Source organism: Rhipicephalus sanguineus, chromosome 3, assembly GCF_013339695.2.
Source record: "Rhipicephalus sanguineus isolate Rsan-2018 chromosome 3, BIME_Rsan_1.4, whole genome shotgun sequence".
Taxonomy (NCBI): domain Eukaryota; kingdom Metazoa; phylum Arthropoda; class Arachnida; order Ixodida; family Ixodidae; genus Rhipicephalus; species Rhipicephalus sanguineus.
Genome location: NC_051178.1, coordinates 158,007,534 through 158,034,727, shown reverse-complemented (window position 1 = coordinate 158,034,727; position 27,194 = coordinate 158,007,534). Strand labels below are relative to the sequence as shown.

The 27,194-nt window shown below is 46.5% G+C and overlaps 1 protein-coding gene across 1 annotated transcript in view; it reads right to left on the bottom strand.

Moving 5' to 3' along the window:
- Positions 1-666: 666 nt before the first annotated feature.
- LOC119387578 (ADAMTS-like protein 1) overlaps positions 667-27,194 on the bottom strand; it is a 251,341-nt gene continuing 224,813 nt past the window's right edge. The window contains exons 9-23 of the mRNA XM_049413560.1: positions 24,832-24,925; positions 22,148-22,278; positions 17,664-17,861; positions 15,877-16,006; positions 14,131-14,341; positions 11,673-11,864; positions 10,850-10,947; positions 10,327-10,523; positions 8,668-8,792; positions 6,684-6,837; positions 5,736-5,896; positions 4,129-4,281; positions 3,509-3,691; positions 1,864-2,014; positions 667-1,128 (exon numbers count right to left, since the gene is read on the bottom strand). Coding sequence (XP_049269517.1) covers positions 1,019-1,128; positions 1,864-2,014; positions 3,509-3,691; positions 4,129-4,281; positions 5,736-5,896; positions 6,684-6,837; positions 8,668-8,792; positions 10,327-10,523; positions 10,850-10,947; positions 11,673-11,864; positions 14,131-14,341; positions 15,877-16,006; positions 17,664-17,861; positions 22,148-22,278; positions 24,832-24,925 — 2,288 coding nt within the window. The 3' untranslated portion in view covers positions 667-1,018. The remainder of the gene's footprint in view (positions 1,129-1,863; positions 2,015-3,508; positions 3,692-4,128; positions 4,282-5,735; positions 5,897-6,683; positions 6,838-8,667; positions 8,793-10,326; positions 10,524-10,849; positions 10,948-11,672; positions 11,865-14,130; positions 14,342-15,876; positions 16,007-17,663; positions 17,862-22,147; positions 22,279-24,831; positions 24,926-27,194) is intronic.

The following is a 27,194-nucleotide window of genomic DNA, read 5'->3' as shown; positions in this document are numbered from 1 at the left end:
GACCTTTGGCGAGCATTGGAAGTGCACTGTCGATTGACGAAAGTTCGGCTGATTTGGTTCTTCTTACGCGGTTCTGTGAACCTGGCAATCACGTCTAGCTGGTTCATGTCATCTTAGCGTTTGCGCGTAGCAATTTGTATGGGCCACCGATTGAAAACAAAACCGAAACCACCTTGCCGAAACGAAAAGCATTTTGATCCCAACGTCTGCAAGATGTTCAGTTATAAGAGTAAGAGACAGCTTAGGCACCTAATTAATCCAAAACGGTCTGACGCTCTCCTAAGCTCCACTACAGCCGAATTATCCGAGTGCGTCAACGTTCTGGCCCTAACAAGTACTTGAAAAGCTTTTGGTTTCTCGTTTTCGACTGTTTTTTTTTTTTCAGCTTGTGACTATAACATTGCTACACGGTGAAGGACGTTACACTTATTCGGTGCGAAATGTGTGACTGTCTACAGCACGGTGCAGCAAAAGTGGCACACTGTGCCGTAGAATCGCTCCTTCAGCTTATTCGCAGGGAGGCGGCGGCGGGTGGATAGATGGGAGTGACGGCCCAGCTGTCTCAAACGCCATTTCGGGCATTGCGTCATCGCCATGTCATCCGCGCGCGCCGGCCATTAAAACAAAGCCCCCGCGCTACAGTCAGCACTGCGCATGTCATCACTCTCTGGTACCGCTGGTTGCAGCGCATTCTGAAACCTGTACATTGACTGCGCCACATCCTACACAACTTCTCGCAAGGAACACACACTGGGGGAGGCTTTTCCACGAAACATCGCCACACGTACGCAACATCTCATCTGACGTCATCATTTTTCGGTAATCAGCTCGAAGAACAAAAACGCAAACGCGACGAAGACGTTGCCGCTATGGTCGATCACGGTGGTTGACCAAGCGGTGTCTGGCGGCGACGTTTTGGACAACTGCTTCTTCGACTGGGTCAGGGTGCTGGCGGAGCCGGGCAGCCATCGAAGCGCGGCAGTCGTCCAGAGGTGGGAACCGGCAGAAGAATAAGCTTCTAGCTGCGCTCGCAGGTGGCGCAACAGAGGTCGTGGTAGTTCTTCATGTGACACATGCGGAACTGGCGGATCATTTGGCAGTTGCGCGAGTGGTCTTCGCAATTTTGCCCTGCTTGGAAAAGGGGGCGGCGGGAGAGAAGGCGGGAGAAAAACAGGAAGAACGGTTAAGTCAGAGGTCAGTGGTACACGATCACGAGCACACTCTGGAAAGAATGGGAGCGTTGGAGACTTACTAATGCGAGAGGCATTGGCGGCTCAAAATATACATGGCTCAGTTTTCGAACGCTCACAGAGACCCCTGATGTATCCAAGCATTCCATCATGTGAAACACCAAATCAATGCACGGACGAAGAAAAAAAAACAAGGCGACAAATTCACGAGAGCACTCTAGCCTATGTGTGTTTAGAGTTTGGGAAACATATATGGCAACGTGCGTTTGCGCTACCAAATGATATTCGCTGCCTCCAGACATATACTGCTCAGCTAGCTGCGCCTTGTAGATCACCGCCAGTCGAGCTGCATTCCCTGCAGCGATGACAGTCGTTACTGTGTCACTCCAGCCTAAAAAAGCCATACCTGGAGGTTATAATACTGCGCGAAATACGAAAGAAAAAGAAAAGCTTTGTAATTTTTATTTTTTGATATTCATCGTATTACCGCGAAAAGAATGACAACACCAGTCTAAAGAAATGCTTCATCAGTGGCGTGAAGTAAGGCAGCATTTCTTTTACGTATCCTTTTAAAGGTAACTGCTTCAGAATGTCCGTTTTTCTTTTTTCCTTTTATGCAACTGACTAAACATGGTACGGTGGCTCAACCGGTGAAGTGATAGGCCTCACTCACTGGCTGCGTCGCACGGTGGAGCCTCGCAGCCTTGGAGCACTTCTGGTCGGTCGTGATTGCGACACGAGTCTCCGGCGGGCTTGTCCGTGCCGTACCACACGCAGCGCAGGATACGCGTTCGAAAGCCACTCTCTCCGCAAGTCGCTGTGCACTGGGAAAAGAAGATGACAGTAAGGCCAATGAAGGAAGATAGAACGGTATAGCTTGGGCTAGTTGGTGATTCAATATCGACACGTTTGCACAGCGCAAACTGAACGAGGACAGAGGAGGGGACACAACACAGGCGCTAGTTAAATCCAAACATGTTTTGCAGCGCAAAATAACACAAGGACGAGAAGGGAGGACACAACACGTGCGCTAACTTTCAACAGAGCGTGTTGTGTCCTCCCTTCTCGTCCTTGTGTTATTTTGCGCTGCAAAATTTTTCCTAATGTCTTACCAACAAGGCCGAATTTCTCCCCTTGGAATACCAAATCGATTACACTAGGTGCGTATGGCTGAAGAAAGGCAAAGCAGCCCTTTGCGATAAAGGAAGGCTACAACGTGTTGTCTTGTCTTTGTCGACATTCATTTGAGCCGCGATAGCTTATTTCGATGCAAGCTCATTAAAGAAAAGATAGCTTAAGCGTATGTCGCGTGTAGAGTACGTTAGAGAATTTCACATTGTAAGTATTGAACTGGATCTGTTCAATATTTTATATTAGGCCTACTGCTGTCTTTCATAACCCACAGCTCGGCTTCCGGATGTTAACGCTAATATCTTCCTTTAAATTAGCTTCCAGTAATTATTTCACTTCAAGGGCTGTAAGCGTCTCTTCTTCTTTTTTTTTCCGCTATCACCTCGAAGGAAATAATAAGGCCGCTAGTCATGACCACCAGAAGCGCCTATATATACGTCACAGCTGAGATTCTGTTCAAACTAGCGACAATATATCCTGCGACACACGCAGCATAAGAGAGAGAGAGAGAAATAGATGAAAAGGAACCGCAGGGAGGTTAACCTGGCGCAAGTGACCGGTTTGTTACCCTGCACAGGGGTGGGGATATAGGGGTCGGAAAGAGGACAGAGAGAGAGTGAGATAAAATGAAAACGAAAAAAAAACGCACACATGCACACACACGCAAGACGTTCCAGTCAGAGCCGTTCTGAGAGACCAGTTGAACACGCAGCATAAGAATTCCTTATTATGCAGCCTCTGTGGTTATACTTCCCATTTCTTTAACTAAGTATTAAGGTCGATGGTTTTTGTCATCTATGCCACCCTCGGATGACACGAACGGTGTCTATCAGTGCCTCTTCATATACTTGAGCGTTAACCAATCGGATTTACGACGGCGAGAGTGATCGCCTTAAACCTTGGGATCAGAAAATGGACGTGTGTTGAGAGAAAGATTATTATTGTCATTGATGCACGAACACCGGTATAACAAGGTGTCTCAGGCTATAACAAGCATCTAGACCACTTAAGACGGGAGCAAACAGCGCTAGACACGCGATGGTGAAATAACGACAGACATGACACTGATGTACCGACGAAGTTGGTCGAAAGTCCCCTTATCAGAAACGTTGACCGTAACCTGAAATATCCCTCGTTTGCGCTCTGTTGCTCATTGAAGCATCGAGGTCACGGCGAGAATCGTTTACCTCGGACCACTCGCCGACCTTCCAGACGCCTCTGCAGAGTTCGCTGAAGCACTCTTGCTGATCCTGAGGCCTAATTGTGAGATCACAGTGTTCGTCCTCCACGATGGTGTCGTTGGCCAGTCGACAGTTCACCGGCCGCTCTTGAACTGCACGGCTGAGGCCCAGGCAGTGTCCTTTTGTGCACTGCACGCAAAAGAAAATATTATCTCTGTACTTTAGTAATGAATTCCGGTAACAAAGCAAATTCTGGCGATCTATGGCGTCATGACGACGTCATCACATTCTGATGATTTCTTGCAGTCAGTTCGCGTTGACACCGACGCCGCCGACGGTCACTTTTCGTGTTTGATGAGGCATCTAAGGCTTTCGTCTTAAAATATTGACTAAGAAAAAAGCGTAATTTTCAACACTTGTTTAAATCAAGTCGCGTAATGTCCCACGCTAGAAAGTTTTGTCTGCGTTGGTCCTAATTTAATGCGGTCACTGAACTGTAACTCTTGCTCGAACGAGGTTTCAGGATGTACGTCGTGTTTGGTTAAAAAAAATCCCAATGCCTCTTCGGGCGTTAAAGACATTCAATGGGTAGTAGCGGTACCTATATTATGTCGCAAAACACTAACCTCCGTCCAGGGACCTGCCACCCAGCGTGGACAGCTGTCTGTTCCGCAGCTCTGAATTATCAGTGGCGCATCCATTCCGGCATCCACGCAGAGCGTATTGTCCACGGTCTTTGATACGTTGTGCAGACGAACCATGCATTGGGCCACACGCACCTGTGGCGGAACGTATGAACCAGTTAACATACACTATCATTTGCTTCATGCCATGACCTGTGCATCCCTTTTTTACTCACACAACAACAACAACAACAACAACAACAACAACAACAACAACAACAACAACAGAAATCATAATATTGTCTGCCGCGGTAGTACAGTGGTTACAGTGCTCGGCCGCTGACCCGAAAGTCGCCGGTGCGATCCCATCCGCGGCGGTCGCAGTTCGATGGAGGCGAAATGGTGGAGGCCCGTGCACCGTGCAGTGTCAGCGCGTGTAAAAGAACCACAGGTGGTCAAAACTTCCTAAGTCCTCCACTACGGCGAGCCTCATAATCATATCGTGGTTTTGGCACGTAAAAATCTAACAATTGCTGTTGTAAGTCATAATAAAGCTAGAAAAAGGATACATGGAGTAAAGGTATTCACAACAGACCTCATTGTGAAATTCCGCCTCGACGTTGCTAGCCTAAGCGTAACAACGTTTTGTTACAATGTTTTAACACAATGGACAAGGTGCTAAGGAAGACGACTGCCGCAGGCCTATATTTTCTTGCTCATATATCTTGACTGGCTTATGTTGACCACCTTAATACCTAGTTGAGGTACAGGGGGCGACTCGACAGGCAATCCTGCCTTGAAGTGGCTCTCTTGAATAAGACGATACCACTTGTCGAAACGTTGGCGCTAGCGATACCCCCTCTTCCGATATTTTTCATCTCTTCAAGCCTCCATCTTTCCCTAAACATCTGCCTTATATGGTTTAATATCTAGTTAAAACAGACAGTCCTGGCTACACCGCCAACGTTCTTGACATTAATTTCTATACAAATAGTTCACCTTTGTACACCGAAAAAAATGTTTCCATCAGCGACGCAGATTAATTTCCCTTGTCCTCAGTGCTTCTGTAGCCGAATATTAAGTTACATTCAGTACTTCTTTATCTCTATGCGCCATGAACATAGTTGTCATGCTTCACTGCTAAGATATGTTTAATGTGTCAAAGCAAGCTTGCCGTGGCAGCTGGTGGTATTGGTTGCTAGTATCAGAATAGGTATTAAGGGCGATTGCCTGTCGATCTCGTTGCTGTATAAAATAATAATAGTTCCTTTATTTTTCATCGAGAATATGAGGCAGGCTGGGAGAAAAGCTGAGAAGCACCTTGACTAGCACAGGCCTCCAGGAAGTACACTTTGACGACTATATAGCAAACTGTGATGCACACAATTAAAAATAAAAAAAAGCGACTTGTACAGCAACGATGTGTTTCCCAGCAATTGTGTAGCAATTTACACTGAGGTCTTCCTTTCTGTAATTTGCTTACTGAGCGAACTGCTATGTGTTTCAATAAAAAGGATGCCCGAAGTGCAAATCTTCCTATATTTTCGTTACGGTCACTACCTTTGTGCGATGACGATGAGGTAGCGTGGCGATACGCGTTCACAATTTACCTGCAGTCCGCCGCCTCCGCAAGTCTGCGAGCAGAGGGACCAAGGCGTTGTCTCCCACTCGAACAGCAAGCTGTCCGCATTGCCTCGGCCGAGGACGTAGCTGTTGTGCATCAGGGCGTCGTCATCGTCCTCAGATGCGAGGGTTTCGGGCTTCACTTGGTCTGCAAGTTTCAAGTAGTGGAAAGCGAGACGATGTCAAATCAATTTACAAGTCACGTAGTCGATATTCACCATTTGTCTACAAACGAGATGCACTGGTTCTCACAGAATTAATGCGCATGGTTGGGTGAGCTATAGGGGGTTACATCATAGATACACTCGCCAGTAGAACATACGATGCACAGGGCAACGCTATAGCTCTTGGACTTTATACGAAACCTCACGGTGGCGTTGACGGCGACGGCGAAAACGTGATTAGAGTGTCCATATAATTGCGTTCGCAGTAAAATTTATCATCATGTGTCTGCCGTGCATTTTCTTTCTTTAACATTACACGCGTGATACTTTTTCATCTGCCGTGCTAGTACGCGCTAGTCATTCATTGCCTGAAAGTTTGGGCCGTAAGACGGTATAGGGAAGAAATATACGCAAGAAAGATTATTATTATTATCAACTGCTTGCAGTCAAGGTAATGTCTAAAGAAGTGCAAAAACTTTTTACGGCGATAGCCACTAGGAGAAGTTACGCGTAATAAAGCTCACCATTTTTTCGCTTCGGTGCTCTTTTTCTTGGCTACTGTATTATCAGCACACTTTGTTTCCGTAGACATTTTTGTACATTTAATTATAGTGAAAAGCAAACAACAACTAGCGATGTTTAACAGTGTTCTTAAATACTTATGTAAGAGTACCTAGTAAGAGCACTAGGACACCAAACTAGAATACACAATGACACGACAAGGATTATGTCGGGCAAGGTAACTTCGATAAGCCAACTTGCGCTGCTTACTGCTTCCTCCGCCAAGTCTTTTGTGGAAGTCCGAAAGCAGCGTCTGAATGCTAGGAATGGTAGAGGCCGCCGTGGTAGCTCGCCTGCTCCCGACCGAGCCGTTGGGATCCTCGAGCGTACCTTTGACCTCGTGGATCGCCTGGCCCTCGCGGACCTGCAAATCAATGACGCAGACCGGCTCAGCCAAGAAAGTTGTTTCTTCGCTCCCCAGAAATCGTGCTGGTGTCCGTACACTAAATATCCCGTACGATTGCTCTCGCAAACGAATCTTCTGGGGTCTCTCGCGCTCATGGAAAGGACACAGTACGCCGTAGTGCAAACCAATAAAAGGGCATTTACTTGCATCTTCTTCCAGTGTAAACCGCTGCACCTTTTTGCAACATTTACAGTTGCAGCTTGTTACATTGTATCATGCTTTACATGATAACCGCTGGTCATTAAGAGTAACAGAGTGGATCACAAGAGAAGGCAAACGCGCGAAGGGGAGACAGAAAGTTAGGTGGACAGATGAGAGTAAGAAGTTTGCGGGAATAACGTGCCCGCAGCAAGCACAGGACCAGCTTAATTGACAGAACATGGGAGAGCTTTGCCCTGCAGGAGGCGTAGTCAGGCTGATGGTGGTGATGATGATGATAATGATGATGATGACATTGTAAGCCCGCTATCCGAGTAATAGAATCAATAGCATGCCAGTGTAACTCACTGCGGTATACACAATGTTCGACTCACCACGCCTGTATAATGAGCGAGGAAAGCTCGCCCCTGACAGAAACTCAAGTCTATGTCGCTCGCAGGTCACGTCTCGAGAATATATGCGTATTCGGGGGATAGGGTAAGAGTCCGTGGGATCGTCCCGGCGGAGCTCCCCTTCCGTGCGCGCTAGTGTCGACCGTGCGCAACCCGCTCCAAGATCAGAGAGAGAGAGGCGTTCCTCCTAGCCATGACCCACGACCCCACGCATCGTCGCCGTCACGTTGCGCCGATGCAGGAAGGCTAGCGCCATCTCGACTTGGCCTGTGTCTTATGGGGAAGCAGGCTTACAAGACACGCGAGCGCCATGCGATGAACAAAGCTTATCTGAGGATTCAAAGCATCCCCACGAGCTTGACCAAAAGTTGAAAAGTGTGGCTTGAGTAGTGCACACAATGCCTCAGCGCATCGCCGGTGGTTAGTAGCTCTTGTTGTGGCCTAGACACGAGTGAGAGCAATAGAAAGGCTGTGGTGATCAGTGGCGTAGCAAGGAGGGGGGGCGGCACTGGGACCGTGCCCCCCCCCACCCCCCGAAATTTTATTTTGCCATGGCATAGAGAGCTCAAAATGACATTCGATCACATCTGCCTACCCGACCCCCCTTCAGATCAAGGAGGTGCCCCCCCCCCTGAGAAAAATTTTGGCTACGCCCCTGGTGGTGATGTAAGGTCTTAGAATGTTGGCTAGTAGCTCATGTAAGTGAGCGTCTGTGATAGCTGCGAAGTTTGCTAATTTCTTATTCTGTGCCGTCATTTACATTTCCGGGAGCCATTTGCAAATGATATTGCATCACTGGCAAACGCAGCATATAATAATTGGTTCAAGTTTCTAAGGAAATCTTTATTTTCTCTTGGTACTCTACGATTGCTCTGAGAGAACATGACAGGCCTGACACAAGTGTTGTCCCTCATGGCTGAGGGAACTTCAACCATTTCCTTAAGCCTCGTGTGGACAAACCAAATCGTAGAGTGTTATAATCTGCGATATCACTGCCTTGTGCGCATGTCGCGTTGATGTGCCTGCGAGACGGTGCCATCTCGGCTCGCAACTGCGCTAAGAAGCTGTATGAAGCCCGTTGTATCAAAATAGCAGCCAAAAGTGGTCACATCTGTCCATACAAAAAATTGCTTTTTTCTTCTTCAAAACGGAATGATCGGTCAGTCACGGAATCAAACGTGTCAAAGAGTACATTGCACAAGCGATATTGCACGCATCACAGCATTAAAGAAAATACCTTGGATCCCTTCTTGTTCTTGGCGTCGTCGACACCATTAATGTAGGCAGGCAAGTCAACACCTTTGGGGCGTTTTACGCCAATTCCTCGCAGGTCTTTTGTACTGAATGTCTCTTGATCCACACCTATAGAAATAGAAAGCAAATAGACATATATAATATCGAGACGACACATGCAAGGCTGCCACACGGGCGACGCCTACATTGACAGAAGAACTATCATCAGCATTCATACTCTGTGATAGCGAAAGGCGACGCTACTACTGTTTTGTGAACTGCACTTTTACCCAGCAATGCCCGATGCAACATATATGCTACGGCTATCTTGATACCTATAAATTCAAATTTACGCATGCGAAACATAACCCTTGCCTGTAATGTATCCTCGTTTGATAAGCTGGAAAGAGTTTTTTGCTTTCTAGATACATCAGCATACGAATTGCTAAGTAATTATTTGTGTAATATTGAAATCGCCACAAAGAAAACTCTTTCATTGTTTTTATCCTACATATATACCCTCTGTAGGGCAATAATAAATGTGCAGAAGAATTGTAATTTTTCTTGATGTGAAGATTAGACATTATAGGGCGAATAAAAAAAATAATTTTTGCTAAGCACTAACTGCATTATGAATTCATCGATGGGATGCGCTGACTTCCACTATCACCTACTGTTCATTTCCCGCTCGATTGCTCTCGCACCGCAGCTGTTAACCGCGTATACGTATTTTTTACTTATAGCTCGTCGGTATCTACACTGCAATGCACATTAGTTTATCACGGTCAGTAAATCTGCGAGTGAACTCAAGCAACCAGTACACATGTCTGGCGTAACTACCTTTTGCCCTTCTGCGCGCGCAAAGCAGCTTCGTTTATATGTCAAAGTGGAGAGAAGGTTTCATTATATTTGGAGGTTTTATTATATTATCATTATGTTATCACTATTTGGAGGCGACATTATATCGTAAGGGTGCATTCATAACCACTTCACGCGTACAGTTGCGCTAAAAGAACACTTAAACGTAAAACTGTGCACATATAAGCGTTATGGATGCTTTTCTTCACTTCTTGAATTTATGCGCGTTTATGACCAATTTGGCTGTTGAACACGGAGTGCATGCTGCGAGAAGCTGTCATTTATCGTGTTTCAAAAAAAGAAGGCGTGGGTCGGAAAAGAAATGCTTCAATGCCGATTAACTTTTCTTGTTATCACGCTTATAAATACGTATGCAGTTGCGGTAACCGCCATAGCATTTTCCTTGTATTGCAGGCATATGAGTAAGCAACAACGACCAGGGTTGTTATGGGACGTAAACGAGCCAACAGTGAACATGCTGCTTGCAAGAATTTACAATGAAGATTGCGTATGAAAGGATAGCAGGCAGTTTTAGAGTAGGGTACGCAGAAATTGCGTTAGTTGGGCACGATACGTTATTTTCATCACTTAACGTGTGTACCCAAGAGGATAGCGTATGACGCATGCGTAGAGGCGACAAACGCTAACGCAGAGCTGTGCATACGCTATTCTAAAACTGCCTAATTTTTTGAAAAAGCTCTAGAAGCCAGCGCTGCATGAATACTAGTCAGTCCCTCCAATGTGCGCTATTCAACGTTGAAAAGCTATTTGAGCGTGCGCCCGTTAAAACCCGCCACCTACGTACCTTTGGCCGGAGATTCCGAGGCGAGCGGCTTGACGGAGAGTATGAGCTGTCCCGTGGAGGTCCCCGTCGAGCAGACGTAGACGCCCGAGTCATCGAAGTCCATCTTGCGGATCCGCAGCGCCCCCTTTCTTGAGACGGCGATGCGACGCGAGGATGCCTTCACGGGCGCGCCGTCCTTCAGCCACTTCACTCGGCTATGGAAGTCACACAACAAAGGGCAAAAAAAAAAAGTGGGGGAGAGGGGAGGGGGGCAAGTTATTCCTCGCGCGGTTTGTTTTAAGGCGCAGGAAATATATAGCATTCGTTCAAAACAGTCGTGCTAGTCGTGCTGAAACCTAACGCGAGTACGGTGCAGTTCATGGACAAATTTATATATTATGAATGCGGATTAGAAAAAAAAATTGTAATGAACACTTATAGGCTACCGTTCTCAAAGCACTCGTGAAACTCAATGCATAACATCTGAACAGCAAGTTCGCTAAAAACTCGTCTCTACAGATATAGGGCATTTGGTACTACTTGCCTGACGTCGGTGGAAGCATTGACGACGACACCTGGACAACGCATCTTGAGCGTCGTTCCCCGATACACGGACGCTGCTCCTTCGGCAGTCAGGGATACCTGTCACGAAGAATGAGCCCATTACAATGTAACAAAAGAAAAGTACAGAATGTACAGTGGTTCAAGGATAACACAATGAAAGGCAATGTGTTTTGCGCTAATTGGGAGCTGAGAACGTGGTATATGAAACCATAAAGTTTGTTACGAGGTTCGCAGTCTCCCAAACTGGCAGCATCGTCTTTACCAAAGGCCCAGCATCCTACCAAGTGTTGTGAAAGCTAGCGTCTAAAAACGCTAAAACGCTAGCTTTCACGAGGGAAGAATACGAGAAGGCTTCGCTTGCCAACAATACCACAACCGTGCGGTACTAATGCACCGTCGTGCCACCAGTAGAGCCCTTTTCTCACCTCATTCATTCCCCTCGCCCTCTTTCACACCCTACAGTTGCCGCCCAAGGACGGCTTATATACGGTAACACCGGTACGAATACTGTGCAGTAATACATACCACACCGTGACACCACTGGTACCGAGCGGTAGTTCTGCCAAACTTACTTATGCGATATCGGCGAATATTTTTTAGCTCAAATCAGACTTCAAGGATCGGTCTCCGCCAAAAGCTAGAAACATACCCTATACAAAAAAGTGGGAGCGATTCGCTATAAAACGCATTATCTTTAACAAGCAGAGAAATGTGCGATACATCCTTCATATGCACTTTCAACACAGAGGAAACAGTGTGCAGCAGCCAGCCACACCGGCGCATCTTCATGCCGGAACGCTCACTTTTCTTTCGGGTCCGCCCTGCACGGAACCTTTGACTCCTCGACAGGGTTTGGAGTTGCAGGGTTTGACGGCACGGGGCTTGCGCCTCGATGCGCACTTGGAAGGCGGCAGTTCGGCCACGCTGCCGTACGCCAGCTCCCTCTGGCAGCGAATCTTGCGAGTCTTGACTCCGCCGTCGCAGCTCTTGGAACACTGCGCCCGAATGTTCGCAACAGTTATTCTCATACAGACAGAGACATAGAAATTGAAACAATGGCAGATATGTTAGCTATACTTTGCCCAGTTTGTTACCCTAGATGTGGGAGGGGAGTGAATGGGTAAAAAGAGAGAGTGAGGTCCCAGCTGCAGATACTTTTGAATGGTAGGAGAGGGGAAGGATTGGGGACTTGCTGGGGACTTGGTTGGGGACTTGAGAGGGTTGGGGACTTATCAAGCATACTGGCGGTACTCATGGCGAAAAAACATGAAAATCTGCGAACTCGACGAATACACAAGAAACAAGGAGTGTAGAGGACGACGCTGATCCGTCATCGTTCCGCGCATTTCCTGTTCCTCCTGTATGCGTCTAACCTAGTTCGCTGGGGGGTTTTCTTTGTTTTTTTTTTAATCTTTGCTTGCCATGTACCAACTCACTCAGCACTTAGCCTTATTGCGAGAAAGTAAGTCATCGATTCACGCACTGAGTTCTGAATAACCGAAAATGTTGCTTACGTACAACCACTGCACTCCGAGCGCTCCAAGCAGCGGCTATTACTGACAAGCATACACAGGGAATAATGACTCTTGAGAATATTCCTGAAGGGTCAAACAAGCATCATTGAACACAAAACCATAAGGACTGAAGGAAAGTGGATCGAGAAGTCGCGAGAGGGCGCAGAATACAAATGTTGCGTTTGATTGAAACTTAAAAGCATAATAAACAGTGCGTGACATTAAATTTTGCGTGGGATTAAAGCGCAAGTGAAATGGCAGAGATCGTTGTTTGCTCTATTAGATATATTAAATTTGTTTATTAAGGGATCAACATGTGCGGAACGAAAAAAAAGAAACAGCTGGCATGGATGCAACTTAGGACACATGGTCGAAAGGCCAGACAAACTGCTGTGACGTAAAATAAAGCAATCCATTAAAATAACGCTCGCGAGTGTACTCAGCCCTGAGAGAACAGGAGCGATGGAGTCAATAAAATCATTCGGATAGTGTATAGTTGATGAGCTAAAGGGTATTGAGATCGTTAATGTAACGAACGCTTTATGCTGAAGTCGTAGATTGCTGGCGGCAAGTTGGTTTTTCGGCCATTATACTTTTCCGCCTAGGTCATCGCTTCTACACTTCGATGAGAACTACAAGTAACTCCCGGTATGCTGAACCTGAAGGAAAACTGAGAACAAAACGCAGAAGAGAGGAAACAGACACGACGGCACATCAATTACCAGTTTCAGTATATTGCGCATGACAATGTCGCGAACCCGTATTATGCAAACATACTCGGGGAGGTATCAGAGTCAACAAGACGCGCAAGTCACCTCCCGTTAGAGTTAAGTACAATACGTCGATTAAGAGCAGCTATTCGCAAATACAAACGACACGACATTATGTTAGTCACAAGCAAGCACCAAAAAATGCTTTAATAACTCTAATCAGTTATCGTAGAACGGTTATGCTGAAATTACATTGAGTGCTAAAGCTTAAAAGAGGTTTGACATGAACATGTAAAAACGAGATACTACCTTGGGATGGCACAATAATGAGTTCCGAAGTAGCGCCGCGGAAACATTCAAAGTTTGCCAGGTTCGTCTCGTTTTTGTAGCGTTAGCTACACTGGCCTAGGGGTGCCAGTTTCGCGTGGCTCCTCAAGAGCCGTGCTGCGTATGCGCGAGGATCAGTGATGTCACACATCTGGCGCATCGGAGCCGGCACCTCCCGCGCACTCCGCCGCTGCCGAGCGCGACTTGCTGCCGCCGGTCTGCGCTTTCCAGAGAAGTGACGTCGTAGCCGAGGTAGACGTAGTGGCGCCGGCACGCGCGCAGCTATTCGCCTTCGCTGTGCAATCGCCGTCTGACACTGCGATGGAGCCGCTTGATAGCGCCTCTGACTGCCGTTTGCCAGTGTGGTTTAGCCAAAACAAGAGAGATGCATAGAACAGATAAACGGAATAGAAAGGAAAGAAACAGAGAGAGGAAGAGACAGAAAGGAATAGACAAAGAAGAAATAAACAGGCAGGAACAGAGAGAGAGAGGCCCTTGCAATTAAGAACGTGTTAATTAGGATCATGGTAATTAGCACCTTGCTAATAATCTAGGTCGGCCACAAGCTCCGCTGTCCAGCCTTGCACCACTAATGCAAGCTACCCACACCTTTTTTTTTTAGGTCATTACAAGGGCAATCATGGGATCTACTACAACTGCAGTATTCGCGGGCTATTGATATATACTCTGCGGCCCATGAGGCGCAATACCTTGGTCCACTTGTCCGGCTTCCATCGAGCCACGCAGTCGACCAGGTTGCACATTCGTCGTTCCAGAGGCCTGGGATCCGGGCAGTGGCTGTCGTGGACGACGAGTGTGTTCCCCACGCCTCTGGTGACTTCGTGCACACACTGCACGCTGCGCCACTGCGAACCGCCGCCGCAGGGCTTGGTGCAAGGCGTGAAGTCGGACATGTTCCACCTGCCGCGAACCGAGAACGCGTCGCGTTATCTAATGCGGTCGCTGTACATTCGAAGGTGACTGTTTTAGCTGCGTGTTAATGCAATTTATCAAAAGGCTGTGTGCTTGAATCGCGTCCGTGTCACCACTGTACAGCGTAAAGGAAAAGATGACCGGCACTTAAGCTGCAGAGCTCATAGCTGGAGCCTACGCCCCGCTGCCTCTCTACTAGGGGCGAAGCACCTTAAGGCCGCGGCACGTCCGTCCATCCGTATGTCGGTGTCCGTGCTTACTGACTTACTCGACCACTTGTCATGATTCACTTCGTGAAGATGCGTGGTTTTAACAATCGGTTTAATAATAGACTAATATCAATCATAATTGTGACCAAACAATATAAAACACCTGCAAGCACAAACCCTTTACACTAGTCGGCGACCTCAACGCCCACATTATGGACCTTACGACCTAGCTTTGTCGTCGACTCTCACTGTCCGGTGTCACGGTATACAGAAAACCGTTGCTATAGTCGAAATATATATGTGTGCATGTGAATAAAAAAAGGTTTACAATAGACGAACATCAATAATAATTGTGACAGAACGACATAAAACACCTACAAGCACAAACCCTTTATACTAGTTGGCGATTTCAACACAGACATTATGGACCTCAGGACCTAGCCTTGTCGTCGACCCTATATGTCACTTTATATCACTTTATGTCGCTTTATGTCACTCAATTTGCATTATATGGGGCAACGCTCGGGTAACGTACGGTTACTCACCCATACGATACCCAGAGCTTCGCCCACTCGTCATGATTCACTTTGTGGAGATGCGTGTTTTTTTCCTTCGTCCTTCTTGCTGTGCGAGCCCCCCACGGCGTCGTAGCAAATGCAGGCGCTAGAGCACTTTGTATTGCTTGAGTCAAAGGAAGAAATAGCGACAAATATTTTCTTGTCTGGGCCCTGTACTGGCACCTCGTTGCTCTTTCCACAACTCACAAAGTCCAGATTGGTGCAATATCGGCAGCAAGTGCCACTCAATGGTGAAAGTCACCTGTCTCCTGAATGGCACTATCGAATGGCACATTGGTATACCTAACAACCATAATGCGGAAGGATGCGAGGTATTCAAAACTACTGAATGGCTACTGCGAAGGCTAGACTACTATTGTTACCACACCAAACGAGCAAGTGCTCACAGTTTTCTGAAGGTAAGACTGGGGTAACATCACCACGAAATGCGCAACGGCCTACAGAAATACCGACGCTTAGCGTACGTTCAGTGCTGTCGGATGGTTAAAATCTGTTCACCCAGTTATGAGCGCTAGGAACGAGCTAGATGGCAACCAGTTAGCGTAAATGTCCGCGGGAGTTAGTGAAGTAAAGAAGTAAGCTGCGCCAGCAAAACAAATCAGGAAATGCAGTCAAGCTAGGTGGTAGTGAGTCATTCATTTCATAGCTTGGTGGCAGCGGCTCGTTATTGACGTACTGGAATAGCTCTGTGAGTGAGCTGTGGATACTGATGATAAGTTGGAAAGGGGTGACATACCTTGGAGGGCACGGCATGTTGTTGCACGTCTCTGTGATGGTCTCAGGTTTTTCTTTTATGTCGCACAAGACGTAGCTCACCGGCTGGCCATCCGCGTTGCGAACGCATTCTACCAAGGACTCGCGAATGCCTGCGTCGATACAAACGTTGAAACTGGTAACCGTGCAGACCAGACAATAAACACATTTCGCAGGCATTATCTACTCAACGTTCGAAATATGCCAATATACCTGCACGTGAGTTTATAAACGATGGATTCAGATGAAAAAAGGTACCGCGAATAGTTACGTAAAGTGTGCAACTAAAAACATGGTGTAAATAAATAAGCTTAGAAGAAATATTCTTTTTGCTTGGTTTCATTCATATATTTTCATCTATCATTCGTGATTTACCATTCCTATCTTCTCAACTATCGTTCGCGATCTACCATTCGTATACTGTAATCTACCATTCACGATCTTCACAATCCACCCTTCATATATCCGTCATCTGCCATTCACGATCCACCCTTTATATCCCGTCATCTACAGTTACCGATCTAAGATTCATATCTTGTCATCTGCCATTCATGATCTACCATTCATATCTTGTGATCTACCATTCACGATATACCATTCATATCTTGTGATCTACCATTTACGATCTACCACTCATATCTTGTGTACTACCATTCACGATCTACCATTCATATCTAGTGATCTACCATTCACGATATACCATTCATATCTTGTGATCTATCATTCACAATCTACCATTCACATCTTGTGATCTACCATTCACGATCTACCGTTCATATCTTTTGATCTACTATTCACGATCTACCATTCGTACCTTGTCATCTATCATTCATGTGATTGAGCGCCTCTCAATCCGCGCACGTAACATGAAATGGAACAGCATCGGAATCGAATTTATGCACATTATCGCGGTCATTCGTATGATACAGAGTAGTTCGACTCATTTTATTCAAGCTGGCAACGTATGCCACCAAGAAACTGTAGTCTTCGCGGCAGTTATACACGTTTTATGTTTCGTCCTACCTCTACCTCAGCATAGACTACACAAAAAAGCACTATAAAAGCTCACTTCGTTTTACACCAGCATCTGGTTCACAGAAAAATAATTGCCTGCTTCAGCTAACTGTAGTCATCGATGTTAAATATAACACGCTTGGAAGTTAGACTCACACAGATTCATGCGTTAACACGAAGAGCGTTTCTAATATAACTCCTTTCACGTTGAAAATCTTTCCCAGCTTCGTGCGGAGATTTCTTTTATTATTATTTATCTCGAGCGGTAACGTTAATCCGACAACGTTAATGTCAAGGGATTGGCATTGGATGAGTAACATTAGTTCCAAGAGATTAACACCATAAACAATGTCTAACCTTGCGGCAATATTAAACCACCACTTTAGGACGACCGCGGGGATCTATTGCAGACATGTCTAAGGAAGGCCCTAGATCTTCCTGTACACATGAAATCCTCGTCGTCCTCAGATTAACCTACCACGGTGGTCTAGTGGTTATGATGCTTGACCGCTAACCTGAAGGTAGCGGGATTGAATACCGACCGCGGCGGCCGCATTTCGATGAAGGCGAAATGCTGGAGGTCGGTGTGCTTAGATGTAAGCGCACGTTAAAGAACCCCAGGTGGTCGAGGTTTCCGGAGCCCTCCACTACGCCGTCTCTCATAATGATATCGTAGTTTCCGGACGTAAAACCTCAACAATTATTATTAGCCAGATGAAAGCTTCGATGGGAAGAGAACACCGTGTATACGCTCACCTCCCAGACAGGAGGCAGAGCAGGGCGTGTACCCCGCTGAGCGCCACGAGTATGGCGCTTCCGGTTTGGTCTCGATGCCGACGCCATCAGCGCCGTCCCCTTCTTCGTCGGCCTCTTCGTCCTCTTCGGACTCGCCCCGGTTTTGGTCCAGGGCGCAAGGACGCATCGTGCAGCGCTGCATCTCTGCCGGACGGATGCCTGCGCCAAACGAGGAGTATGTTCACGTTTTGTTGCTCCTTTTTCTGGCGGTATACCTAAGCATTGCAATGGAAGAACGCTGTGATTGCTCAATGTTCGACAGTGTTTGAAACCAATGTGACGGCACAAGATCGTTATAAGCGCACGCGTTCATTGTCGTGGTATCGTTTGTCGCAGATTTTCAGTTCTCGTCAACTTCCCTGGCCTTTGTATTTCTTCTATCTCACTCCTTCAATCGCGATACACGAAGCGCAAGGCAGCCAGTGGTTCATGCATCGTACGTGCCGTATTTACACGACTGTAAGTCGACTCAATTGTAGGTCGACACACCCTAAAATCGCAGGCAAAAAAAAAAGGAAGGAGCGAGCGCATTTTATAAAGGAAACTTATTTTCAATGTCGCTGTAGAAAAATTTGGCAGATCCCACGTACCGTGGGAGTCGATGTTATGCGAAGCATGCGGCGGGAAGCTGACTGTGGCATACTTTTCTTTTACGGAGCGACACTCTACAAAATGATGCTAAAGATTTGTATAAATTTTTAACGCACACATATATGTTGAAGAGCCGCATATGCGTTATATAACCAGTTGTTTACGGTTGGGTAACGCTGCCAATGGCAACGTGGGTATTACCAACACCAGAAGCAGTAAGCTGATATGTAGTGCTTATACGTGTCCCGACAACGCACGCATGTTTCACGAACCCGTGTGCCTCTATGGAAGAGCTTCTTGACAGTTCTTGAACAAGGGCATCATCACCGTGATCAGTGAGCACCAGCAGCTGGTCATGACTTGTTATAGGATCCGATCGTGATTGTGGTGACGAGGTGTCCATGTGTAGTGAAGTATGTGGTATAGTAGAGCTGTTGGACTTCGGGATGCCTCGGTCATTTCGTCGAAAATTGTCGATAGAGCCGGCGACATGTCGGAACCTGAAGCCACTCTTCGCGTTGCTGGGTTATAGGCCGTCGAGACTGGTAGGCCTTGATAGTGCTACGTAGACCAACATCAGTGCATGATGCTTGCCGTATTCGTAGACTACCTGGGCGTATGTGGCCTACGTAGCCTAGTCTACAAAGTGGCTGTCAGTTCTCGCATCATCCTCGGTCAGCATGAGGCCATCGCCCAACCTCATAAGAAATGAAGAGGACACTGCGTCGTTCTGGCGGACAAAGTGCATTTTACGGTGCGATGATGTGAATATCATACGTAACTTTCGTTAATGTATTCATCCGGGGTCGAGCAATGCTTCAGTATAGCTTGCTGAATCATAGGAATAAAAACGTACTGTTTATTAGACTGCTATAAAAGCGGAGCCAACACCGGAACCACAAACGTTAATCTGATATGACGTCTGTATCGTTGGAGAATACACATCGTAGGCGTACCATGTAGTGTTCATTGCTTTCTCGTAAAATTAGATAGCAAGCACCACAACCACAAGTGACGTTACACCGACATTACGCCTGCGTAGGCTGCATTTCCAAACCAGTTTAGAGACCTGGCGTGGCTCAGTGGTAGAATACCTGATTGCGACGCAGAATACTCGGGTTCGATTCCTGCTGGGGTCCTAATTTTCATTCTTTCCATTCTTCGAGTCAACGCTGCCGATGTTGGTTTTCCTTAACACTCTAGCATTTAAGTTACCAATGTCTGTTCTCGCCGTTCCTGGGTAGATATAAACTGTCAATCACCTGTGGCGCATACCCGTAAACCGCGGCCCGTGGTAAACGGGTGTGTGCCACACGTGTCTAGTGGGAAGGGTTTGACGACGTACGCGACAGCATTTTCAAGTTATTCATGTCATGATCCGAAAATCATATATGTCAAGTCCTCTTGAACTCCCATGCCAATTTTGGTCAATACTAAGTTAAGGAGGCGATCATGAGAGCAGCCAGACGTAGGCGGCTAGATAGATATCTAGATAGATAGATAGATAGATACGTAGACAGAAATGCTCAAAGTGCCAGAGGTTCGCTAAGAAATGCTTCGCATTTAAAACAAACTCGAAGTTCGGTAAGCAAAGGAGGTTTTACGGCAGTGCTTGAAAGCTATGCAGAAAAGCTAGCTTCGCGGCAATACGGGGGAATCATTATTAGAAAACTTTCAGCGGATCGCTGCTGAGGGTCCGGGTTGTACAAGAGAAAATATGATATGTGTTACAGGTAGAGCCGGAACGTAAACGTAATGCCGTAACCAGGCCACAGCGTGCTTAATTTCTCACTTTTTTGTTTCGGTTTTAAGTCGACCGTACAACCGAAACTAGTTTCGCTTTCAATTTAAGTCGACCCCCCAACTTCAGATTTCAAGGTTAGATAAAATGGGTCAACCTACAATCATGTAAATACGACGCGTAGAGTATGTGTCAAAAGTTTAGAGAGCACAATGGCTGAGAAAACTTTGAATTTCCCAGCGATCTCTGGCTGTGTTCGGTCGAACAGAGCAGTACATGTTGTTAGCGCGTTTTAGAACCAGCCGGAAATCTAAAATTAAGGCTGCCTGCCCAAGCAGCGGGAATGTTCAGCTTTTCCTTCTTCCCTGTGGTATCCTAAACTTTCTACGTTGTATGTATGTATGTATGTATGTATGTATGTATGTATGTATGTATGTATGTATGTATGTATGTATGTATGTATGTATGTATGTATGTATGTATGTATGTATGTATGTATGTATGTATGTATGTATGTATGTATGTATGTATGTATGTATGTATGTATGTATGTATGTATGTATGTATGTATGTATGTATGTATGTATGTGTGTGTGTATTGCCCTGCTAGTTCTTGCTGCGTTCAAAAGAAAAGCTGCGCCGCGACCTCCTTGAAAAATTGACAGGGTGTTGCGATCTGAGCCTGAGCTGGTTGTTATATCGGCACCTTAAAAGGCTCTGTTAGGTTTCGCCGCTCATAAGTCGATCGTGCGGATGGGACGGCGCGGCACTGTACGTCGTACAAAGCTTCTTTCTCGGCTCTCCCCCTGCCTGGTCTTTGGCTGTGCAATTATCAATAGAAAGCAAACGGCTTCCTTTGAGCAGCTTGTCTACCGCGATGGCCAGCAGGGGTTGCGGTCAAGCGACCGTTCTCAGAGGTCGGCAGCCCGAATGTGTGGGAAAATGAGGAGGACATCCCCTGCTGTGCGTGACCCCAACAACGACCGGCATGTGCGTTCGGCGCGCCGACGGTAAAGCATGGTGGAGTCGCAACAATGCACGGTCCGAATGTGTGGGAGGCAGGGACACGCATACGCCTTTTCTTTCCCGGAACCGTTTAACGACTGGTTCCGCGAGTTCAACTCGATGAGTATGGGAAACTGGCGTGAATGCACCAGGGCTAAGATACAGGTGTTTCGACCGTGAGAATCCCTGAGAGCGTGGGATAAGGAGAGGGAGAGTCATGATGGGAAAGAGTGCCAAAACGCCTGTCTGCACTGTAAAGACACTGCTGTCGAGATTAGGGACAGCCCAGTAGGGAGTGTCTTAACATGAGGATAAACGGATTGGATAAGGGAATGTCGAGGCGGACCACCAGTGGCCACCTCCCCTTTTCGTTGTTTACCGCAAGGTACTTAAGACTGGACGGAATTCGTTTCCCTTCAGTCTAGGCTGTAATCACTTAACTGATCGATCAGTAAGACTCCGTACGATGCAACTTTTGTCTGGGCCGTAACCACTAGGTGGTCGAACAGTGAGACTCGGTTCTTCGTATGTAGTAACAGTGTTCTAGGCTCTAACTTAAGAAAAGTTAAGTAGAAGAGTAAGACGCTGTTGATGTCTATGTTATCATCAGTGTGCTTCGGCAAGATGTACATATGACTGTAAATATTTCGCTACAATATACCTTCAAGTTTTATTACCTCCAACCTGCCTCCTGCTTCATCGACGTCGATCATCTCCTTAACGGGACTTCAATCCACATCAAGGAGAAAACGAACAAAAGAAAAACATAACTGGCTCCGAGCGCACAAAAACACGAACGGTGAAAATACTTCGTGAGAGTTACGCCTCCACCATGTCTTCAAGTATTGTCCATTCACCTGGTAGCGTTCCCCATGCTTCGTCTTATATTCTTCACAAAGAAAAGCTGCTGTCACGAAATGCGAATGAGCGATTTCACCTTTATGCTTTAGCGCAAAGAAAGACAAGGCCGCGAAAGGGTGTGCAAGGACACACGCCCTGTCTTGGTGTCTTCTTTCGCGTCCTTGGTGACTTCTTTTGCGCTAAAGCGTGAGATATGCCGTACCAACTAGACGACCAGTCGGTTTTACTGAACCTCGATTTCACCCACCAGTGCACTCCTTGTCGGGCAACTTCGCCATCGTGCGGGAGAACTCGAGAAAGATCTTGCATTCCACGGATCGCTTCTGGACGCCATCGCCGCATGTGACGCTGCAGGATCCCCAGTCCCCGACGATGAAGCTGCGCAATGGGCAAATGCCGAGTTGGGGTCAAACCGGCTGAGAAAACAGCGCACTGCAACCTGCATAAGGCTAGATAAAGCAAAATCTAGAGGTGAAGACAGGTAGATTTTGTTGTTGTCAGTGTAACACATGGCTCGCAGACCCGAGTTGGATTCGCAAAGTTGGTTGATTGGCTCATGGTGGAGGGCGTCAACCCACCACGGGGAGGTTGCCATGAATTATGCGGCATAGAATGAAAAAAAAAAGAAAGAGAAGAAAATCACAGAGAAATGTTCTAAACAAAGATATCAGAATAAGTTCTTGGCGAGTTGGCGTTTGCTAAACATGATCGTAGTAGCACAAGAACTTAAATGTGAAATATATTAACTAGCGCTTTTCTTTCTTTCACGTCGTTCCTCTGCCTTCTCGTTCCTCTGTCTTCTTTCGCTTTTCTGTCACGATCTAAATTTTTGTCTTCTTTCACTTTCAATTTCAATGGCGCTTTTTTAATGGAATGGTTATAGTAAATGAGCTCAATTTTCTTTATTTATCTTCTCATGCAATTGAAGGGCTACATTAAAAATAGGCCCTATTAAGGTTTTTATTCCAAATAATAGAACGTGTCATATAATTGAGCACATCACCACCATCATCATCATAGTCATCATTTACAATGCGATGTAGCTGTGACTCTCATCTGGTGAAATAGCGAAGCCGCATCAAATGGATGTGATCCCAAAAGCGGAAGTTGTTTCTTAAGATCAAAAGGAAGGCAGACTCAGAATGCTCCAATTCTTTTGAAGTGCACTCAGCAACGTCCATTACACAATTATCCGATTCGCTGCGAAAGACGTATATGTACATGCAAATTTAGATCCCAAAGATTTTGGCTCGAAGAATACCGATGCCGCCCTTTCTAATTTACTCCGTGTCCCTTGTTGGTGAAGCGTGTTTCCTCATAGGACTTGGAATGATTACCTTCGGACGGTTTTGTTTCTCTCTGCACGTGTGTGCTCGCGGCTAATAGCTAACGGTGGTGCGTAAATTGGCTTTGTAACTGCTTACACTAAGTCCCAAAGAACACTTAATAACGGCCTCTCTCCAGAAGCCTTAATTGCGCACATAGGTACCTACAATACTCATTCGTATGTTCTGTCGACGGCAGGAAGATTAGTTTCGCTAACGTATACTAGTTGTTCGGGTACTGAAGCTAGGCCTCGTATTGTGTGCGTCTTTCTGTGTTTTGCTACGTCAAGGTGCAAGAGTCCACGTTGATTCTACTAACATCCGCCATTAGTTTACTACGAATTTCTATACCGTAAGGTCGTTGACTTCCGCTTATTGATTACTGCAAACGATGGGGTTCCACCTTGCAATACTGATTGTTAGCGTTGAAAAAAAAACGTTGTGCTATGTAAGTTGCTTTTCGCCTTTTCTTTGTGGAATCCCGTGTTCTGCAACTTATTGTTCGCATATGAGGCCTGGCCAGAGGAGGCTCAACGATCACGAAATGAGGCACTGCTTGTCGGATTCAGACGGAAGTTTTCGGTCTTTAAATGCATAGGCGCTAAGGCTTTCGCCTTCGAGTCGTCTTAGCGATAGTATTTGGGATCCTCTGAATTCTTGCATCGCCCAAACCCGTTGAAAAGCCCTTTAACCGCGCTTAGAATGAAGCCTAATGCCACGCTTTTCATTGCTGACTGTTAGAACTGTTGGTATGTTAGCTTTACAGTGTCAGTGTTCGGGCATGACCAGTAGTTCGTAAAAAAATCACAGCATATCCACGGAATGAATGATGATGAGTGGGCGAAGCTGCGGAGGTTCATCGGTAAACCGTGAATCTTCCGTGAATTCTGCCCAGTACATCATCACCGACGTGAGATCGGGCGCGTTTATACTAAATGTTCGATGAGTTATGACGACTTGCAGCTCACTTTAATTTTACATGTACGCTGTGAATTTTCATTGTTTAGAAAACCATTGCTTTAGAAAACATCTGGCGTCTTTCGTTAAGCAGCTGGCGTCTTTTCGTTTTGCTTTAGAAACGTCTGGCGTTCTTTCGTTTTGCTTTTAGAAAACATCTGGCGTCTTTCGTTGGTTTATTTCATCAATCAACGGCGTTTTGAACAAAATTTTTATTGTTTAATTACGCACAGGAGAAATCTCACCAGGCACTACCTTGGAGGTAAACAATGGCTGCTAATGGGAATGAGAGACAGAAGAAGTCGGGTTTTAGCTCACACTTACACTTCTACTTCTACTAACGTTTCCTACTGGAAAATGCCAATGGCTGCTAATGGGGAATGAGAGACAGAAGAATTCGGCTTTTAGTTAACGCGCACGCTGCGAATTTTTTATTGTTCAACAACGCACAGGAAAAATCTCCCACCGGCACCACCTTGGAGGTCAAGATTTGGTACTAGCGTTACGACTGGTTACGCACTACGACTACGACAACTACGAGGGACGAACGGGTGCCGCCTTAAGGAGCTTCGCTCCTAAAACATGAATTTTCGACAGCCTGCCGAGCATAAACCTGAAAATACAGTGCATAAACTTCGCAGTTTCACACCTTGGTTCCGGTGACTGGTGGTGGGGTTTGGAGGGTACATTGAAGGGTGCAAAACCTTGAGGAGGAGCGTCTTCTTGAGATCCAAACTCTTTTCCTGTAAACAAAAACAGATACGTGTCCGAAAAAAATAGAAAAAAATTGGGGGACGCTTAAGCTTCGCCTTTAAGAGATGAACGCGATAGCAATATCCTGCCCCTAGTGTGTACTTCGAACACTACGAGTGTTTAACAGAATACGCGCAATAAGGTGTATGCCTTATGTAATGGGTAGCATGCTTTAAACCAGGAGCAATTATGCGCGAGAACCTTTTTCGAAGCTGCGATGCACCCACTACGTGGTCTTAAGGGAATACGCGCAGTAATGTGTGTGCTTTTTGTAATGGGTGGCTGTCTTTAAACCACCAAGTCGTTATGATATTAACGTGGTGTGACGCCCGATGGCAATGTACGCTTGTACCACGCAATATTACTGCCATATTACATCTCGTACTGTGACACCGGTATACAGGACGCGTATTTTTGGGAAGCATCACAGTTACTTTCAGTGCAGCTCCAAGCAGAGGCGTGGCTGTGTAAGATGGCGTTCCATTTGACGCAATCATGCTCATGGGCCTCCACTCGTTGTGGCGTTCGAGAATGGCAGGTCAGCATTTCGACAAGGATGCGCGGCCTGCCCGTGCCTATTTCAGAGAGAGTGTGCACTGCTTTCTTGAGATTCACAAAACGGCACCGGAACCACCCGACTGGCTCTCAAGAGTAGAGCCACTTGTAACGTTACCTGAATTTTAAACTGACGATACCAGCATGTAGCTGGTTGAAATACCTCACGTAGAGTATACATAGGGTAGATTTATAGCAGTGTTGTCTGTGTAATGTGTTTGTACCTAAGCCAGGTAATAAAGAAAAAAAAAAGAGGCGTGGCTGTGTGGTAGAACACCTGCTTGCCACGCAGGCGGCCTGGGTTCGATTCTCACTCGGACCCAACATTTTTATTATTTATTTTATTTGCAGCTTTTTCGATTTTTCGGTCACGGACAAGATGATGATTTTTCGCTCACAACCAACGGTGCCGACGCCGACGGCGGAATTTCTGCGATACGAGCTCTTTAACGCTATCGCGTTAAAAAGCGAGGAATTACGGCGTGTAGAGTAGTACATATGTTGATTCCTTTGCTTCATTATGTGTCGTTATACGTCACACGTTAAAAAGCGTGGTCTTTTATGCCAGTTTGTGAGCATCCAGCGCAAAAACTGTGATTCATATGCATTGTCTACAGCTCACTGTATTGATATACATAAAAACACTGCGGGAAATGCGAAACGCTCTTATAACTGAGATGGGTGTGTGCAAGCACACCGCAGCTCACACCGATTCAACATCGCACAACCTTGCATAAAAGACAGCGCTGTCCATCTCCGATTCGACAAACCATCTCGAGCTGGTCTACCGAGCGAGATGGGCAGCTAAGGCGGCTGGATTGTTTTACTGAGAAGACCACGCACTGCAGAGCAAAGGAGCAACCCACACTCGCTTCACGCGCGTGGTATTGTAAGGTTTGTTCTCTATCTCTCTCTACAAATCACACATGTTTTCCAATCGTGTTCAAAAGGGTTTTAAGTGGTTGACTTGAAGACCTGCCCTTACTCATCGAGAGCCCTTGAAAAGTCGTGACACTTCCTTGCTGGAGCTGTCACGATCAGGGGCGTAGCCAGAAATTTTTCTCGGGGGGGGGGGGTTCAACCATACTTTATGTATGTTCGTGCGTGCGTTTGTATGCGCGCGTGTATATATGCGCAAGCAAAACTGAAAAATTTCGGGGGGGGGGGGGGTTGAACCCCCCCAACCCCCCCCCCCCCCCCCTGGCTACGCCCCTGGTCACGATGTCACGCTAAATGCCCTTCAGCGGAGAGGACGGAAATACATCGAGGCCACGACATGTTTCTTAGTTGCATGGCGAAACGATTGTACGAAACTAGAACTGCGACCTATACAGCGCGGCGCTTTTCTTGCAGCGATCGAAGATTGTTGCTAGCGTGAACGTCCTTCTCGCGTTTCGCAATACAGGTATTACTGCTTACTCCAACTTCCAAGGACACATTACCGACCGGCACAGTTAAGTCGGGTAGAGTGCCTGTAGGGGCAGATCGTCGATGCGCTTTAGCAGGCGTGTGATGTAACATGGCTTTTCGTTATGCCAGCTAAGAGCTTGCCTGTATTGAGCTGCATAATAGCAGCTTCAAATAAATACTTCCCTTTCAACGTGTGCTGCCCATTAACAGGAAAGCGAGCAGGTTAAAACGACTGCTGCGTGAAAGCTGCTGGAGTTACATACTTGATTTGGGACCTCGGAAACCGACATGTCG